A 17,755-nucleotide genomic window follows, 5' to 3' on the forward strand; every position below is an offset into this window, starting at 1 on the left:
GGTTTTGCTGAAAGGACACCGGGTCCCATGGCTATAAAAGGGGGCTCTGGACCCACAGTCTGCCCATGTCCAAGATTTAAAGCTTTATCGGCTCATTAAAAATCTAATGTGTTAAACAGAAATAAATATTAGACATGATTTTATGTTTGGTGACAGCTGCTTCTATTCCTTTCATTTTAATTTCTCACAGGACAAGTAGAAAATCCATGCTGATATTGGCTGGGAAAGAAGCAGACACACACACTGGTATAATTAGGAGAAGAAGGTAGGAATGAAAAGGGGACTAAAGAATGCTGATCCTTGACTAAGAATAAGGAACCCATTTGTTTCAAGGCCTCGCGGAAGTCCAACGACTATAAGAGAAACAGTGATCCTGGAGCTGCAGTATTAAAACTTCAAGTAGAACCAGCATTTATAGAAATGTATGGATTTGTGATGAATTCAAACTTCTCAGAGCAATCATCATCAAGAGCTCATCAATTAAGTGTTCACATGTTTTCAATAGACCATCATGTCTTGAGAACTTTCCCTTAAAGTGAAAAGTCTTGTTTCATTGAGGGAGTATCTTATTGTAATGAAGTCTACTTAGGTCAGCATTTGAACAAGATTTTGAACCATAAAGGTAGCAACCCATTTCCAAAAGGTCTAAGAATCCATCTAAACTAAATTATTTTAACATACTGTAATCGTTTTAAGATAAACACAGTGCTTCTGGGCCTCATTCCCTTGGCACTTTAGCACTGTTTACAATTAAGCTGAAAACTTGTCCTAGTATTTGATGACATCAGACAAATTCTTTCCTTTCCAGGCAAGACGCCAATATTGGCTGAAGTCTGGACACCTGGACCCTGGCTGAGAAGGACAATTTTGAATAAAAGCTTATTTTAATAAAACTGTATCCGTATATTTTATGCTACCTTGGAAGAGTGAGACAAACTCAGCACACTATTGCAAAGTTTTTGTAACATAAATTAAATAGTATCTACTAACATGTTTGACAGATGAATCAAATATATTCACATAGAAAATAACCTAAATTAGAACATGCCATAGAAGTATTAGACTCTCAAGCAAGACTGTTACTACATCTAAATGCTCAAACCTGCTTCTTAAAAACTGCGTCCCTGCATCTGACAGTTAATAAAACATTTCTATTTTAAGCTAATACTACCGTACATAAAATTATTTTACCTTCTTCTCCAAACTGATCATAAATTTCTCTTTTTTGGGGATCACTCAGCACCTCATAAGCTTCTGCAATCTCTTTGAATTTTTCTTCTGCGTGGGGAGATTTGTTCTTATCTGGATGCCATTTAAGGGCTTGTTTTCTGTAAGCTTTCTTTATGTCTTCATCAGATGCTCCCTTTTCGATCCCAAGAACGGAATAATAATCCTTTCCCATACTGAACGTTCACAAAGTTTATTTCCTTCTATATAACAGCGTCCAGTTTCTCAGCTTGCAATGTTGCTGGAAAAGCGTTAACAGAAGTCACAAGAGCGGCAGTATTAGTAAGCAGCGGGCAGACTGCTTGTTACATTACATTCTCCCTTCCTTGGTCGTTTCATACAGATAAATATACACAGTGGTAGAGACACTGCCACCCAGAGCCCTCCCAATTATACTACGTGTCTGTGCTCTTTCTAGAACAGCAAATGCTATAAGACGTCACTTCCCAGGCTAACTACAGCCCAAACTCTGCAGTGTTCCTTTTCTGCAGTTAACTCTTCAATGTCCTTCTCCCTCTGAAGCTGAATGAATTGATGATCGGGAAGGAAAAACCTTAAACTCCCCCCCCCTTTCCTTTTATACATGGACCTGTGTATTTCAGACACGGGTCAAATTTTGGACAATGTGATAAAGTAATCAGTGTGAAAAACGAAACTGATAGAATAAACAAACAAACAAACCACCCGGATTTCTTAGTTGTGAAGAATCAGTTAACAGGATAGAGATGGCAATTAACAACAAAAATTATGGGAAAGTAAAGATCTTATAAAGTACAGGCCATGTCTCCTGCTCCCAGTACATTGGTTTTGATTTATTCACATTCAGCCTATAAAAGCAAATTGCACGTGTTTCACTAGCAGCAACACAACAGAATGATTGATTGCCTCACAGCACCAGTCACTTTTCATGCTACCCTCTAGGCACAAGTGACAGATACAAAATAGATTAAGCCATTGCGTGCATTTGCTTTCCTTGTGGAATGTCAAATGTTGGGGGGGAAAGCCTAGCACAGAGTAGGGTACAAAAAGCAACCTGTCAGTTTTTTGCAGTCATTTTAGTTGCAGGTGGCACCAATATATAGGTGGACAGAACAATCATGTAGCTGAAACAGCAGAAGCAACAAGAGCCAATTTCAGTTGTTTCAGGGGGAATTTAAAAGTAAATAGGGGTTAATAGTTGCTTTTCAGTTAACCTTAGATCGTAGTAAGTATGACTTACAAAAGACCATAGCTTAAATTATGTATTATAGTTGCACTCTTCTCTTTCCCAGAGAGCCAGTTCACATGCCTGTTCACATATTCTCTATCCAGGCCGTTTTTGTCTGCCTAACCCAAGCAGTTAGAATCATCTGTTTGTTACATTGATTTCACACTGGAGTGAAATTCAAGCATTCTAGTTTATGTTTGTTTGCTTATTCCAGTAAGCGGTGGATTCTGATACCTTTAAAAGGAGCCTGTATTCTCAGAAACTACGCATTATAGGCGACATGGTGAATAGCACAGTACAATCAATCATTTTCCAAGTCTTGGGGTAGGAGAGCCTTGGAACATCCATGAAGGCATTATCGTTTTGCCTTTAAATTTCTCAGAATAGAACTGCCATTGACATCAAGACTAGAATTTCTTTCTACCAATGTTCGGAATTCCAAAGAGAGAGTTGGAACCTGCCCTCAACAGCTGCCCCATGCCAAAAGAGACGGCTTGCTCATTCAGTCCTGATTACAAAGGGTGGGGGGGGTCCTTGGGGGAACTTATCCCTCCCTTTGCCCATCTCCCTTGCAGCTTTCTTATAATTTGAAGAAATCCATGTGAGGTGTGCAACAAAGAGATGCAGTGTAGAGTGATCCTGTTCAGCTCTCCTCACTGCATTTCTCTTCCCTCCCAGTTTTCTTCTGCACACCCCAACAGACAGTCAGCATTCCATTCCCAATAAATTCTACTGAAGTGCAACAGCTGAAATTATATGAAGTTTCTCATATACAGCTGTCCAGATAAGGGAATGGATGGATGTTTGAGGCGGGTGGGGAAGAATGAGGATGGGAGAAAGCCTACCAAGAGACATTGGGAGGAAGTAGAATAGGCTACGACCAGCAAAATTACACTTGTGTTTAGGGTTGCCAGACTCAATAGAGGACAGGACTTCTGAGCCTTTAATTGTCCTGCTCTCTTTTGAGTCTGGAAACCTTAAAGAGAAACCAGCAGACCCTTTGTTTAATTTCCAGGCAAAGGGTCTGCTGGTTTCTCTTTAAGGTTTCCAGACTCAAAAGAGAGCAGGGCAATTAAAGGCACAGAAGTCCTGTCCTCTATTGAGTCTGGCAACCCTACTTGTGTTGCAGCATTTTCTATAGCCTCAGGAGCAACTCAAGATAGTTTTCCTCTGAATTGTTTAGTTCTCATACCTCGCAGATTGCCTACTCCAAATCATCCTAACTAAAGCAAACTTATTTTTTGTTAGCTACCTTGAAACTTGTGTCTGAAAGATGGCCTAGAAACCTTTTACCAAAAATAAAACAGGCATGCCAACAATGACACTTGTGTCCTCTGTGTGTCAGATATGAATGGAAAGGGCACAGATGTGCGCACAGAAACCTTTGCCTTGCTCTGGAACACAGCATACTCTAGTAGCCAATTTGGACACACAAGCAATCCAAATAACACATTCCTCTTCTTTCACTAGTATCACCTCTCACCACACCAGAAGGTTCTTCATTACATGTCGGTGAGTCCTTATCCTCATACCAACTCTGAAATATTTCACGAGCCATTTAACAATTCTGCTTGACTTAGTCCACAGAGATGTGGAGTGAAGCAAAACAAAAAGCAGTGCTGCCACCGTAAGTTGAGCATATGTGGGCATGAAACTGTATGTGACTTCTTAAATGACATTTTGGCTTTCTTTTTCTTTTATGGACTCAAGTCCCTATGTCAAACCCGTTTACCAATAGAAAACACACATATTCATCAAAAACATTTTTGCAATTAAAATTAGTAATGTGTATATTTCTTTTTTTACATGTGAGGTGGTATTTGTGCTGCTGTTTCTGACACGTTATATAACCAGAAAATGAGATGAAAATACAGCTGGTCTTTTCTTCAGAAAGTGTATTTATAGCTTGTTTGAATAATATATTCCTGTTAACAGCAAGGTGGAAGAGCTTATTCTATTTTCTACAACATGGCTTCAAAAATGATGTGATCTATTCTATTAACCGAAATAGTTCAAGTAGTGTGAACAATTCAAAGTAAATAACAGGTCAATCTAAATAATAAAAAAACAAATTTCTATTTGTAAAGCCATTTTTTTTTTTGCAACATGGAATTGGAGTTATCTATTGGTCTGGACATCTAGCCTTTAAAACCAAGGCTGGTGGTTTTACTGGAACCAAGGTGAGGTGTATATAGTGAGGCATCATATAGCATGCTGTAACTTGTTGTAAAGAATTGGTAGGAATAGCTTTTGTATGCAGAGAGGCAACAAGAACTTATTTTACAAAAAACTTATTATCTTACTTTGCCAAGCTATGTAAATAAAAGTTAATGGGTGGGTGCTTCCCTCTGTTCTATCATCCTGCCCCATTATTCTGCCTTCAACATATCCTAGTACAGTCTTCTTCCTATACACTTCTCTGCACGACCAGAGCAAGAAGGGGTTGGAATGAGCAGCGTCCACAGCACAAATGGTGGCTGTTGTTCATCTACATACAGTCTGGCAATTTTAAGGTTATGGCAGAAATGGATACATATTGGACAGCTGTTTCAGGGGCTATGTTCTGCCCACCTAACTTAAAAAGTAAATAACTCTCTTAAAGGAAAACAGGACCTTACCTGACCACAATCCTTACACGCAGCAATACGTGTAGTTACCTCTAATCTTGATCTGCTCAGTTTATTTTTGCGAGAAAGGAACTCAGGATATCATGTTCTGGAACTGAGCGGGGAATATTTTGTGTAAACATCCTCTCTTTGTATTTCAGTTGCCAAGTAAAAGCTCTGGTCAGATTCTTTCACTGCCTTTGTTTTTGGCAAGACCAACATAGAAACCAACTTTTGTGATGGGCTTAATAGAGAGTAAAGACAGAAGAGAACTGAAGCTTATAGAAAAAGTGTCTGTTCTGCTGCGGCTCATGCTATTTGTGTACTGTACATCAGCGGAGAATTTTACTCAGACACTCAGTTCAATGTCACACAAATGATATTGAACACTAAGCAGCTGAAAATTAACATGACACAACAACTGCGTGGAATCCATGATCAGAGTGCAAGGGTTGTGTTCTGAAAGCAAATAATTTTCTCTAGGTTCCTCTTCCTGGCCTACCATTTTTCCTCTTCCTGGCCTACCATTTGCCAGGTACTTTTAAAGAAGCCAATCAACATTTTGAACATTTTGAAGCTACTTCATTTAGGACTATGAGAACAAGCCTCATCAGCCTTCAGGCTCCCACACTTTTCCTCCAGCTACCCATGTCATCTGAACACAGGCAAACAATAAAGACATTGGATTCTTATCTCATTATGCATGATCTAGCTTTCTTTAGCGGCTCAGCCCTTGCTTCCCCCCCCCCCGCAGGACCAATTGCAGTCATCAGCAGTCGTTAACAGCCATCAACAGGTTTACCACTCCTATCAGCCCATCACCCATTCCCACCACCACCACCCTCTGAATATACATAAGGGTCTGGTGGATTCTGTTTCAGTGTATCTGACAAAGTGTGCATGCACACGAAAGCTCATACCAAAATAAAAACTTAGTTGGTCTTTAAGGTGCTACTGAAGGATTTTTTTTGTTTTGCTTCAACTCAGACCAACACGGCTACCCACCTGTAACCATAGTTATCCTAATTATGGTTTGTTGAAACAAGCCAGCTTCATAATAGCAGTTTATGAAGCTGACTTGTTTCAACTAATCATAGTTAAGATTAACCACTATCTAAGGGGCAGAGAGCTGGACCATAAAGAAGGCTGATCGCCGAAGAATTGATGCTTTTGAATTATGGTGCTGGAGGAGACTCTTGAGAGTCCCATGGACTGCAAGATCAAACCTATCCATTCTTAAGGAAATCAGCTCTGAGTGCTCACTGAAGGACAAATCCTGAAGCTGAGGCTCCAATACTTTGGCCACCTCATGAGAAGAGAAGACTCCCTGGAAAAGACCCTGATGTTGGGAAAGATGGAGGGCACAAGGAGAAGGGGACGACAGAGGACGAGATGGTTGGACAGTGTTCTTGAAGCTATCAACAAGAGTCTGACCAAACTGCAGGAGGCAGTGGAAGATAGGAGTGCCTGGCGTGCTCTGGTCCATAGGGTCACGAAGAGTCGGACACAACTAAACGACTAAACAACAACAAGGGGTGGAGACACTAAACTGTGCTTTAATCTGGAATGAAAGCTTCAAAACTCCACCTTATAGCCATTGCATCAAAATTCAGCCAGTGCATGTCCGCAGATTAAAATATGTCATGGGTAATGGGGTTGAGAAAAAGGTAAACATCCTCAAAAATATACCAGAGAATAATTAGAGCTCTTCTCATTTACTTTCTAGAATACTTTAAAATAGCATTTTACAAGTATTATATAGATGTATTCAAATCAAAGTACTTTAAAATATGACTTAGTGTCTATCCCACTATTTAATCCCAAGTAATGTATGTATAAGAAAATTATTCCTATCAAAACTTTACCAAAAAAGGAATAGCACAAATTTCAGCTGTGGACATGCAATGTATTTTAGGGGGGTGGAGTGTGTTTCCAAGTATCCATGCCAGAGACTTACTCTCAAGGGCTTTTCTCCACCCACACATTGGAGTATGACTCACAGTGCTAAAGTTAAAGTTTACAGAAGACTTAGAAGTCCAATTCTCTTGCGCTGTGAAATCCAGTAAGAAAAGACTGAATTTGATTCCTTAAACCTAACCAGCAGGAAGATCCATGGCAGGTAATTGGGTGACAGAACCGACAAAGATTTTGAACTAAAATTCCCAGGTGATGTCACACATTAGGAGCTCTACAGAAAGAGAAAGCTACATAGCTCTGAGCATAATTTGTCTATTCAGATCAGAAACAACTAAAAGTGGTTGCTTAAGTCTTTGAGTTTTAATATTCCTGTGCCACTCCGTATCTCACAAGAGGCCCTTCTTCGAACCTGTTACAAATAATATAGCATGTTACAAATAATTTCATAACAACCCAGAACTACCATATTTAGTATTTGTATACATAACTCAATAATGTGTTTTCCCTTGCAAACAAGTAGTGAGGGGTGTTCCCTACCCCCATTCTACTTGAGAGCAGCTTATTACGGTAAATGAGCCATTTACAAAAGTACAGAATTATCTAAGCACTGCCGATGATTCGCCTCAGAAACATCCGTTCAGCTACCACAGAATCCTGTCTAGATCTGACTCCAACATTATTCAAATGGTTGCTCTTTCCAAAAGGCTTTTCTTCTTATTCTTCCCCCCGAAAAACCTCCTGTGGAATGCAGAATATTAAATGAAGGCCTAGCATGGGTTATGTTGTTAACAGCAGGAAGAGCCAAGCAGCTCTCCTCTCCAAGAGTCTAGTCCTCTTTGTGGGGGCAAGAACACTTTCATGAAAAAATGAACTTCATGTGATTACATGCAGTTCATGAGTTAGTGTGCAGTCTAGGGCTCCTTCTCCTCTGAATTAAGCTGATCCTGTAAAGCAGGATCAAGAACCTATGGAACTCTAGATGTTGTTGAATTACAACTCTCATCAGTTACAGCCAGCATGTTTATGCTTCAGGGAAAATTGCATGAAATGTAACCAACTTCTTATTGTGGATAAACGCTTTCAAACTATTTTATTAGTACAACATTTTGAAAAGCTGTGTTTTAAACCCTTTGGATGTTTTATATGAGCACCATCTGACTATGACCACTAGAGGTCACTAAACAAATATTAATCTTTACAAATACAGTACTAGAAATCTTACCATCCCAAAGTTTTCAGTTTAGAAACATTATGGAAAAGAAGTGCTGTAGTTGTTTTTGTTACATTAAACTCTCTCTTTGTCTAGTGTAGTTTCTTTGCCACTTCCTCTTTAGTCTTAATCATGTGTTGTAGATACAGTATACGGCTGAGGTAGTGGTTGGTCCAGGGTCAATACTGTATGTTATTTTCATGTCAAACAGCAATTTGAACCTACGTCAATGACTATCTTACAAATTTCAATTTGTGGCGTACTACTGATAATGAAACTTCTCTGGCTGTCCCATGATAATTCCTATTCCCCCCCCCCCCCCGGCAAGCTCACAGCTTCAAAATAGATGTTATGATGCGCAGTGGATTCCAGAAAAAAACACATTATGAATTATTTTGAGGGTGTCTGTCGCATTGAGACTGTCTCTATCTCCCCTGCTTGAAGGCAAAAAAGCTGCACAATACTCCCATATCATTGTTTCCACCAATCACTATGTTCAAGGAATTAAGAGAGAATTATGGAACTTACCGTAAATCAAGGCCAAGTGTCAACACTAAGTCCCTTAACTCGCTAAATCTTGCCTAGTGAACCCTATGTAAATCTTTCAGATAAAAAGTTTCTGACGCCAATGGATTTTGGTTTTCAAACTTTTCTATCCTGAAGAAACACTTTCCACATAGTAGTATCTTTGGGCCCCACAGTTGTCATCTATGAACCAGTGTCACACTTCCCTGCAGTCATACATTGCAAAGGAACATCTCAACAGCAGATAAGCTGTGTTTCAGCAAAGGTTGTACACAATTACTGAAATTATTGAGGTATCGTTACATTTCCAATCAACTTGAAGATTCTGCAGAAGTCTAAAAACACTACACTAAACTAGACATGCAAGTTTAAGATCACAGATTAAGATAAAGGATTGTCTCCAATTAAGTCATACTCAGAATAGAGCCCTTGTAATCAACAGACTTTACTGAATTCACCAAATCTACTCCAAAGTATGAGCTTATCCACACTTACCTTTTGCTCCATACTTTCTAGGCACAGGTCACCCGCCGCTTTCCCAAGGAAAACCCGATCTTTACTGCCAAATTGGAGTAAATGGCATTATGGGTTTTCTGCAGATTGCTGTTTGGTCTGATTTAGCAGTAAAGAGCAGGGAGTTTTGGATAAAGCACTGGGGCAAAAAGAAAAAGACATAGAAAGCCCGGACCTGTGTCTAGAAATGTGGAGCAAAAGTAAGTGTGGATGAGCCCTAAGACTCTGCAAGCAATTTAAACCCTTGGCCCCACTCACTCCCTGTTGCACCTGCAGCCCTGCTACACATTTGGTAGCCAGGGTAGGGAGTCAAGCAGATTGCTGCACTAGCCTGGAGCTACTAGATCAAGCCGAAATTGGGCTTGCTGTTATGTGGCAGCGACAGGGTCAGCTTGTGTGGGCTCTGCACTGCTGAGATTCTGCCAGTGGCACAACCTGCACATTTGAAGGGCAGAAGGTGAATTTTCACAGCATCACTGTGCAGGCAGAAACCACACCCAATCCGTGTGTCCCCCACCCTCAGTCCAGCACAAAGGGGGGGGTATGGATTCCTGTTGGATACAGCCTGAGGAGTTTGTCTGACCCAAAATGTCCAAGATGCTGTAACTGTAATGCATTTAGAAAGGATTAGATGATGGTGTATGGAAAACACACACCCTATATGGTACTTAAAAGCACATCCCCACCTCTTAAGAATCCTGGGAACTGCAGTTCATCCTCTTGCAGAGCTATGGTTTCTAGCACCCACAGGCAAACTGTTCCCAGAATTTAGGGATGGGAATCGGATGCAAGCCGCTTAGGGCATGTATTACTTATAGATAGCATAGACCCTGGAGTGTTTCTGAGTCCTATGCATCAGTACCAGTAACCCAGGAGACATTTGCCCCTCCCCCCCGCCGGCACATAAGAATTTAAGACATATCACCGCCTTGAGGAAAAAAACACGTGTTTGTTTTTGGGTAACAGCAGGTGGAAAAGCTTTAATATAAACGTTATGGGCAGATACGAAATCAGCATTCATATCTTACATGCTTGTTTCTGGGCGTGCGCTTCTCTTCCGTTTTAACAACGTTTATCAAACCTTTAGCTGCAATTCGCAGGCCCACTATTTTGCTTGGGTTTGTCGCTATATATATAAGGCGACCGCGAACGGCGGCCCGAGCCCGTGACTCTACGTGCCCCTGAGAGAGGGAGAGAGGCCCTCGTCGCGCTCACTACACCCGCCCTGACAGACTCACTCGCAGGCCCAGAAGCTAAGGCCGCGACGACGGCGCTCCTCGAGAGACGCGACGGCAACGGCAACTCCCTCAGAGCCGCCTCCTCCCCTCCGCTATTGTCCGAACGCGCCGGCTCCGGAGAAACGTCAAAACGCCCGAGGGGGGTTAAAAAAAAAAGAGCGCGAAAGGGAGGGCTTTGGGGGATAACCTATCGCGAGATTTAATGCCGCCCACCCCCTTCCCCCCGATTAAAACGTCACCACTGCATCTCGCTGGCGAAGAAATCGCGCGAGCCTCTCCCGCCCCCCAAGGGAGCACACAACCCCTCCCCTTTCCACATTTGCAAATCTCGGCCTGTGATTCGTGCCATCTCGCGAAAATCTCCTCCCTTTTCCTTCTTCAAAAGGATTTTCTCCTCCCCTTTTTTCCCTTCTCGCCTTGAAATCTCATGCCCTTTTCATAGACGTCTCGCGAGCTTTTGCCGCGCGCCACCTCCCCCTTCCCAAACCCCCGCCCTCCTCTCGTGGAACACGATGCGACGCAGGAATGTGAAAGGCTCCCGCCCGCCGCCATTTTCTTTCTTTCTTGGCAGGCAGAGAGCGCGGTAGGAAGCGGCGAAGCGGACATGGCGGATTACTCTACGGTACCCCCTCCTTCTTCGGGCGCGCCCGGGGGAGGCGGAGGAGGTGGCGGGGCAGTCAATGATGCTTTTAAAGACGCGCTGCAACGGGCTAGGCAGGTGTGTATCGTCGGCACCGGGCAATGGGTGCCGCTTCCCAGGCCGGCCTGGCCCGGCAGGCTTTTTCAAGCAGGCCGCCCAATTCGCCCCTCCGTCGCTCGGCGTCCTGCGCAAGGGCGAGCGGGGCACGCCCCACCACCACCACCGCCGTCCCGTAGGCCGCCAGAGGCGCTCCCTCCGTTAGGAGCCGAGGCGGTTTTTTGTTTCGTGGGCCTTTGGGAAGCCTTTTCGGGCAGGGGCGCCGTAGTTCCTTCAGTGACTAGAAAAAGGGGATGGAAAGAGAGAGTCCTGTGGCGCCTCACGGGAGCGAGGGAGGGAAGTGAGATTTGAGGGACACTATCCCTCGGATTATGAGGGAATTCCTTCTTCAGGGTCCTTCCCCCCCCTCTTAAGCCGCCTTCCCGTAATGGCGGCGTCCTCTCTACGTGCACCACCAACCCAGAGAGAAAGAGGCGGGTGGGTCGGCATTTCTGATTTCCCCCCAACTTCCACCTCCCTCGCTCGCTCGCTCTTCGTCCACGAGGACCGTCTCCTGCCTTCCCCGCATGTAATACCTGTATTTGTAGCGATTTTTATCGTTTGGTGAATAGTTTCCACTGCACAGGATGAGGGAGGAATTAGCGCTCGTGCTCAAGGGGTGGGGTAGCCTCTTGTATGATCGAGGCACATTTTACTTGAATTTCTGCCTCTTTCTTTACTTGGGATATTTCCCCCCTCTCTTTTACTCACAGTTCAGGGTTTCCCCAATTTTTTTACACAGTCGCACAACACGGAGAAACCCGAAACACCGCTTTTATAAAATAGAAATTGTTATCTAATAAGAACTGTTCCACTCTTTCCTTTCCTCTTGTTCACATAGTAATTAGGTGTTTCTATATCACTATATGTGACCCCATGAGTTTTTAGATTAATTTTTTCAGTCGCCTGCTGAAAAATTTAGATAAGAGTAAGATTTAGATAAGAGTATTTTCTAAATCAGAAAAAGACTCCCTTTCAATTCTGTAAGAGTTTATTTGAAATACTATACAGTAGTTGTCAACTACAGTAGTCCTGACTGAAGTGTCTCTGTCCTGTTGGTGTGGTTTGGGGCAGTGGGGGGGGGGGAAATAATTGGCTTCCTACTTGACTGTTGAAGATAATTGTCGCCATTTTTAGCAGTACATACTGTAATGCTTCCCTTCCATTTATTTAGTTAGCTTAAGCTTTCGTGTTTCCTAGCAACTTACGTAGACCAGTTAGATGTAACAACCAGCCCAAATTCAGAAAAATGTTTGATCTAGAAACCACATCTTACTACTTTATACAAGCAAAGAGAATTAAGAAAGCATTTGGTTAAGAGTTATTTGCCTTCAGCAGTTGCCAATACCTTTGTTCAAACGGTCCATACAAATTGAAAGCTCCAGTAAGACAGGATCACAATCCTCTTTCTTGCAAGTGGGTGAGGTAAGGCAAGGAGGTTAGTACTGAATCCAGTAAATCGTAGGTGTAGTTTTGTTAACGGCAAGGAAGTGGCAAAATAATTTATAAACTAGTATGAAGCTTAATTTTCAGGGCCAAACACTACCACTTTACCCCATAGATGACTGAATATACTTGTCTATAAAGAGATTCTTTATAGCTGCACTCTTTCATATACACTAATAGATGAACCATTCTACACATTTTGGCTGTTTGAACATTGAGCAAAGGGAAATAATTTTAAATTAGTTTCCATTCTAAGTTGCTGAAGATAAAACAAATAAGGTTATGGGGGTGCTTTTAATACATACTTACAACAACAAAAAAATTCTTGACTAAGGGCAACTTGGAGTAGTATAATGTGTTACTCAATTCCTTTTCCAAATCTGGCACACCGAGCTGGCTAAGAAACAGCATCATGCCATAATTCAGAGTTACATACAGAGTCTGTCAAGACTTGGGTTTGCACACTCCCTACTTGTCTTTCACCTTGTACTGTAATTTCTTTCTGCTTTGAGACAGGCTGTGCTTTGTTGATTTGAACTGGCAGGCTTGTTTCTTTCAAACTAAAAGAAAGAGAGAGAATCATAGGGAAGAGGGAGATGAAGGGAACATTCAAATGTAAGCCTGAACCAATTAGGTTGTATTTCATTTAGGCTGTGATACTAAATAATGCAATTCTAAAAACACTCAAAAGTAAGTTCTCCTGAAATGGGGTCTGCTAGATGGAAAAAAGTCCCACTGAACAAATTTACTTGTGAATAAATATGATGTAGGCTCTTGTTTTTAAAACAGGAGAACCCAAATTTACAGGATCATAAATTAATTTCATTATAGTCATTAAAAATGCTAATTACCTACCTTTTATCTATTGATTCTCAGGTAGAGTAGAGAACATAAAATAAACAATCCACCATACAACTATAAAACAACAAACCAAATAAAGGCAGTTAAAATAGAGTGAGATGATCAATTACCAACTTAATAAAATAAAGGTAAAGGGACCCCTGACCATTAGGTCCAGTCGTGACCGACTCTGGGGTTGCGCGCTCATCTCGCATTATTGGCCGAGGGAGCCAGCGTATAGCTTCCAGGTCATGTGGCCAGCATGACAAAGCCGCTTCTGGCAAACCAGAGCAGCACATGGAAACGCCGTTTACCTTCCCGCTGTAGCGGTTCCTATTAATCTACTTGCATTTTGACGTGCTTTCGAACTGCTAGGTTGGCAGGAGCTGGGACCAAGCAACGGGAGCTCACCCCGTCACCCCGTCACAGGGATTCGAACCGCCGACCTTCTGGTCAGCAAGCCCTAGGCTCAGTGGTTTAACCACAGCGCCACCTGGGTCCCAAATAAAGGCAGTTAAAATAGAGTGAGATGATCAATTACCAACTTAATAAAATACCTGGACGCAAATAGGTATGTTTTGAAATTGCCCTGGTTATGGAACTGAAAAGCCACCTTGGAGGATCTAAACACCCTGGCAACCTGGCATTGGTGGATATGTTCCTTTAGGTATTTTGGTGGTGAGCTGCTTAGAGTTGAAAAGATAAGCATCAGCACTTTGAATTGTGTTTTGACGTGAATAAACAGCTAATGTAACTCTTAGAATCACTGTGGTGTCATTCCGTCTGTCCAGGAGGAGAGAGAGCGCAGCTGCATTCTGCCCTAACTTACGTTTCTGGATTGTCTTCAAGTGATAGAACCATGTACGGTGCATTACAGTAACCCAGTCAGTAGATTACCAGAGCATGAGTCACTATGGTCAGACTATCCATGTCCAGGAACAGTTACAGCTTTTAAAAAGACGCTTTGTGTCACTGATGCTGCCTGTGCCTCTTGTGACCATGCTAGATCAAAGAATACCCCGAAATTGCACCCCTTCTTTCAGGGAGAAAGTAGAACAGGCTGTATACCTAAGTCTCCAGACATGGGCATCTCCTACAAATCAGTTTTATCTTGTCAGTGTTCAACTACAGTTTATTAGCCATCATCAATCCCATACTAAATCCAAATACTGGTCTAAACCACATGCACTGCATGAGATTTCAAAAGGATCTTCCTTGACAGTAACCTTTGGAAAATTTAGTGCAATTACTATATGAAGTATCTAGACACTGGCTTGGGGCCAGTTTTTACCTTGGAGGAGGAGAAGCACCTGTGATTTGTAACACTGCACTTTGACTTTAGGCAGGCACCCTCACTATACAGTATTGTTTTAAAAGCCTGTTACATTTAAATTAATCATCTGGGCAAAATAGCAAGACCTAAATTGTTCCTCTCTTAACATAAAGGTTTGCCCTGATCTTCAGATTTTGGCCTCCCAGAGCAAAAATCATAAAGCGTTAGACAACTTGCGTTTAGTGTAATCTAATGCTTGACAACATATTAATGTACGATGTAAGGTATCTGTTACAGCAAGTGCAAAAAAAAAACATTCTTTGACACATTACTTTTTACAACATAGTAAAAAAAAAGACTTTATATGCTTGCCTTTGCTTTTCTTTCAGATTGCAGCAAAAATTGGAAATGAATCGGGAACATCTGTGAATTCAAATGATTACAGTTATGGAGGACAAAAAAGACCTCTTGAAGATGGAGGTATGCTGTCAATCAGTATATAAGAAGCTAATATATTCAATTCTGAAAATTATAAACTGATAGTGTGTGTGTGAGTGCATGTGTTAGTTTAGCTTTTCTGCATTACTTTAATCATGGTTATTGATTAGAAGGTAGAATAGTCCATCTTCAACATGGATATGATCTTTTAGACATAACTAAGAACCTAAGGTAGGTAAAATATGTATTATTTAAAATGCATCAGAAGCACAGTGTTGAAATATTTGTGACAGAGGATTAACAGCTCCTTTAAATTATACGGAGACTGCTCATTTGTTAATCTTTTTCAAACCTGGTGGTTTGGTATCTAAGTTACATTGCGCAGGCACAACATTTTAAAATGTAGTTATTTCATTAAAAAGACAAGCATTAAAATGTTTGGAGAAATGTCTTATTCTAACTTGCTTGAACCTTTTGTTTGTTTTTAAAACGTTATTGAAATGTGTAGCATTTTTATAAAAAAAAATTAAAAAGCTTTTGTGGGCTTAACCGGGTTTAATATGTTTATCTTCTAAAAGCAAAGCATTGTGTAATTTTTTAAAAAAATCATGAAGACAGTTTCTGACCTTGGAGGAGAATGTAGGTTTTGAAGGATTATAATTTTGTTTACAGAAATTTCTAAGGCTCTTGACAAGGAGTACTTGTGTACTTTATTAAAGTGCCTTTTATTATTAGTGAGGTTTTTAATATTCAAAAATGAGCTAATGATGCTTCAAATGATGTATGTAATGTATTCTTTTTATTTTATGTGTAGATGGCTCTTGGACAAGTCCGAGCAGTACAACACACTGGGAGGGAATGCCCTCTCCTTTTAAAGGCAGGAATTTTTATTTATTACCTGTGTTTAGTATGTAAACGTGAAATGAACTAGTGGATCTTTTGAAATGGATGACACAAATATTTCTTGGAATATGTGTCTGACTTTTACTGCACTTAATAATGGTGGTTCATCATACATTCCTGAATATGGGGTGGGACGGAAACATTTGAGGTAATTTTTATCAGATATCAGTTATCTACGACTTTCACTCATACTAAACGGATTTGAATGGTAGTGATGGTAGTGGCTTTGAATCTGCTGTTTTGACGTCTTATGCCATGAAATTTTCAGTATTTGGTTAGGAAGCCTGTATGACAGTTCCCAGATTGAGATTGTATTGCTATGTGTTGGTTGAATCTTAAATTTTGATTTTCTATTTAGTATTGTGGTCGTTGTCAGATATAATTGTAAAATGATTATTTCTCACAATGGTGGTCTTTTCAGTTTTTGTTACAGAAGCATCATTAGCTTTAGTGTCAAATTACTAATAATACAGCTAAATGTTTGTTAGTTATGCTTTAGTGACCTGGACATCCGTAATAGAGTGTTTAAACCTGCGTGCCTTATTAAACCTTTGAACAGTTTATCCGATAAATGGAAGTACTTTGCATTTTTCCCCCTGACTATACTAACCAAGTGTTAAACATATAAGATTTTTCCTTGTTTAGATGACCTATTCCCTGAAATTTCAAAAACATGCTAAAATGCATTGGACAAGTTGCATTTTCACTTCTGGAACAACCATTTATTTAAATTGCCTATCATTGTGACAAAAACATTTAAAAAAATCTTACTTTTGCAGATCAACCAGAGCCTAAGAAAGTTGCTCCTCCAAATAATGATTGTAAGTATGTTTTTACCTTATGGTCAGTTCTTAAGTGTACTTCTCAAAGCAAGTGTTTAGTATTCTATTCTATACATAATTATTATATACCAACGTTTATGTGCTCACAAATGGTTGAGTGCATGAAGCAGAGTTGCTGGGTGGTCTTGTGCCTCTATCCCCAGAAACAGTAATTAGATCTGCATTACAAACCACTTTTGAAACTGCAACACATGTGTTGTATATAGGGATTCTGTTTGTGGGAGGACTATCTTAAATAGGAGTGGAAGGAGTCTTTTTGTATCATATCACTTGTTATCTGCTTTTAAAAAACCGAATATTCATACTAATAAAAGGAATATAGTTTTGAAATGAGCCGAACATTAGATAGTTAAAAAGTGGTAGTTGGCAGTGTTTTACTCAGGAAGATATGCTGTATTGAGTCAGAACATGTATCCATAGAGCAGTATTTTCTTTAGTAACTGTCAGTGGCTGCCAAAGGCTTTAGACAGGACTTTTCCCCTACTATGAGATACCTTGGGTCTGCTGCTGAGCTTTGGCCCTTACCTCCCATTTTATTTTATATCATTGTATGTATTTAATAAAATCTAAACACCATTTGATTTAGAAAACTCAAAACAGTTTACAAAAGCTAAAACAGGAAAATAAAGGAAAATCTACTGTACCACCTTACTTTAAAACATACAAAAGTTAAAATACAGAATAAAACTACCTCAGATTTCTAAGCATCTATGTGAGCTTATCTAAACAGGAATGTTTTTAGCAAGCCCTGAAAAGAGTACAAGGAAGACGCCTGCTTGATCTCAATAGGCAGGGAGTTCCAAAGTGTACGCACTGCCTCACTAACCACGATCA

General features: G+C 40.8%; 2 protein-coding genes and 1 long non-coding RNA gene across 39 annotated transcripts in view; 2 read left to right on the forward strand and 1 right to left on the reverse strand.

The window, feature by feature from the left end:
- The window catches only part of LOC148685027 (uncharacterized), a 15,095-nt gene extending 14,202 nt beyond the window's left edge, over window positions 1–893 (forward strand). For both annotated transcript variants that reach the window (XR_015950808.1, XR_015950809.1), the window contains 2 exons: window positions 191–265; window positions 809–893. This is a non-coding gene — a long non-coding RNA (uncharacterized LOC148685027). The remainder of the gene's footprint in view (window positions 1–190; window positions 266–808) is intronic.
- DNAJB4 (DnaJ heat shock protein family (Hsp40) member B4) overlaps window positions 1–10,603 on the reverse strand; it is a 17,638-nt gene extending 7,035 nt beyond the window's left edge. The window contains exons 1-2 of one of the 2 annotated variants that reach the window (XM_088673205.1): window positions 10,444–10,603; window positions 1,192–1,468 (exon numbers count right to left, since the gene is read on the reverse strand). In XM_088673205.1, the coding sequence (XP_088529331.1) occupies window positions 1,192–1,402 (211 nt within the window). In that variant the 5' untranslated portion in view covers window positions 1,403–1,468; window positions 10,444–10,603. Of the gene's footprint in view, window positions 1–1,191; window positions 1,469–5,052; window positions 5,177–10,443 lie in introns of those variants that run through there. The other variant, XM_088673204.1, reaches the window with a different exon arrangement.
- A 344-nt stretch (window positions 10,604–10,947) lies between these two features.
- Window positions 10,948–17,755, forward strand: part of FUBP1 (far upstream element binding protein 1) — a 31,654-nt gene continuing 24,846 nt past the window's right edge. For 12 of the 35 annotated variants that reach the window (XR_004693026.3, XR_015950797.1, XR_015950801.1 and 9 more), the window contains exons 1-4: window positions 10,948–11,161; window positions 15,128–15,218; window positions 15,991–16,053; window positions 16,859–16,900. Coding sequence is in view for 22 of the 35 variants with exons in the window: in XM_035122330.3 (XP_034978221.1) it covers window positions 11,048–11,161; window positions 15,128–15,218; window positions 15,991–16,053; window positions 16,859–16,900 (310 nt within the window). In the remaining 13 variants the exon portion in view is untranslated. The remainder of the gene's footprint in view (window positions 11,162–15,127; window positions 15,219–15,990; window positions 16,054–16,858; window positions 16,901–17,755) is intronic. The other 23 variants (XR_015950800.1, XR_015950805.1, XR_015950804.1 and 20 more) reach the window with 3 other exon arrangements.

This window comes from Zootoca vivipara, chromosome 7 (genome assembly GCF_965207765.1).
Source record: "Zootoca vivipara chromosome 7, rZooViv2.hap1.1, whole genome shotgun sequence".
Taxonomy (NCBI): Eukaryota; Metazoa; Chordata; class Lepidosauria; order Squamata; family Lacertidae; genus Zootoca; species Zootoca vivipara.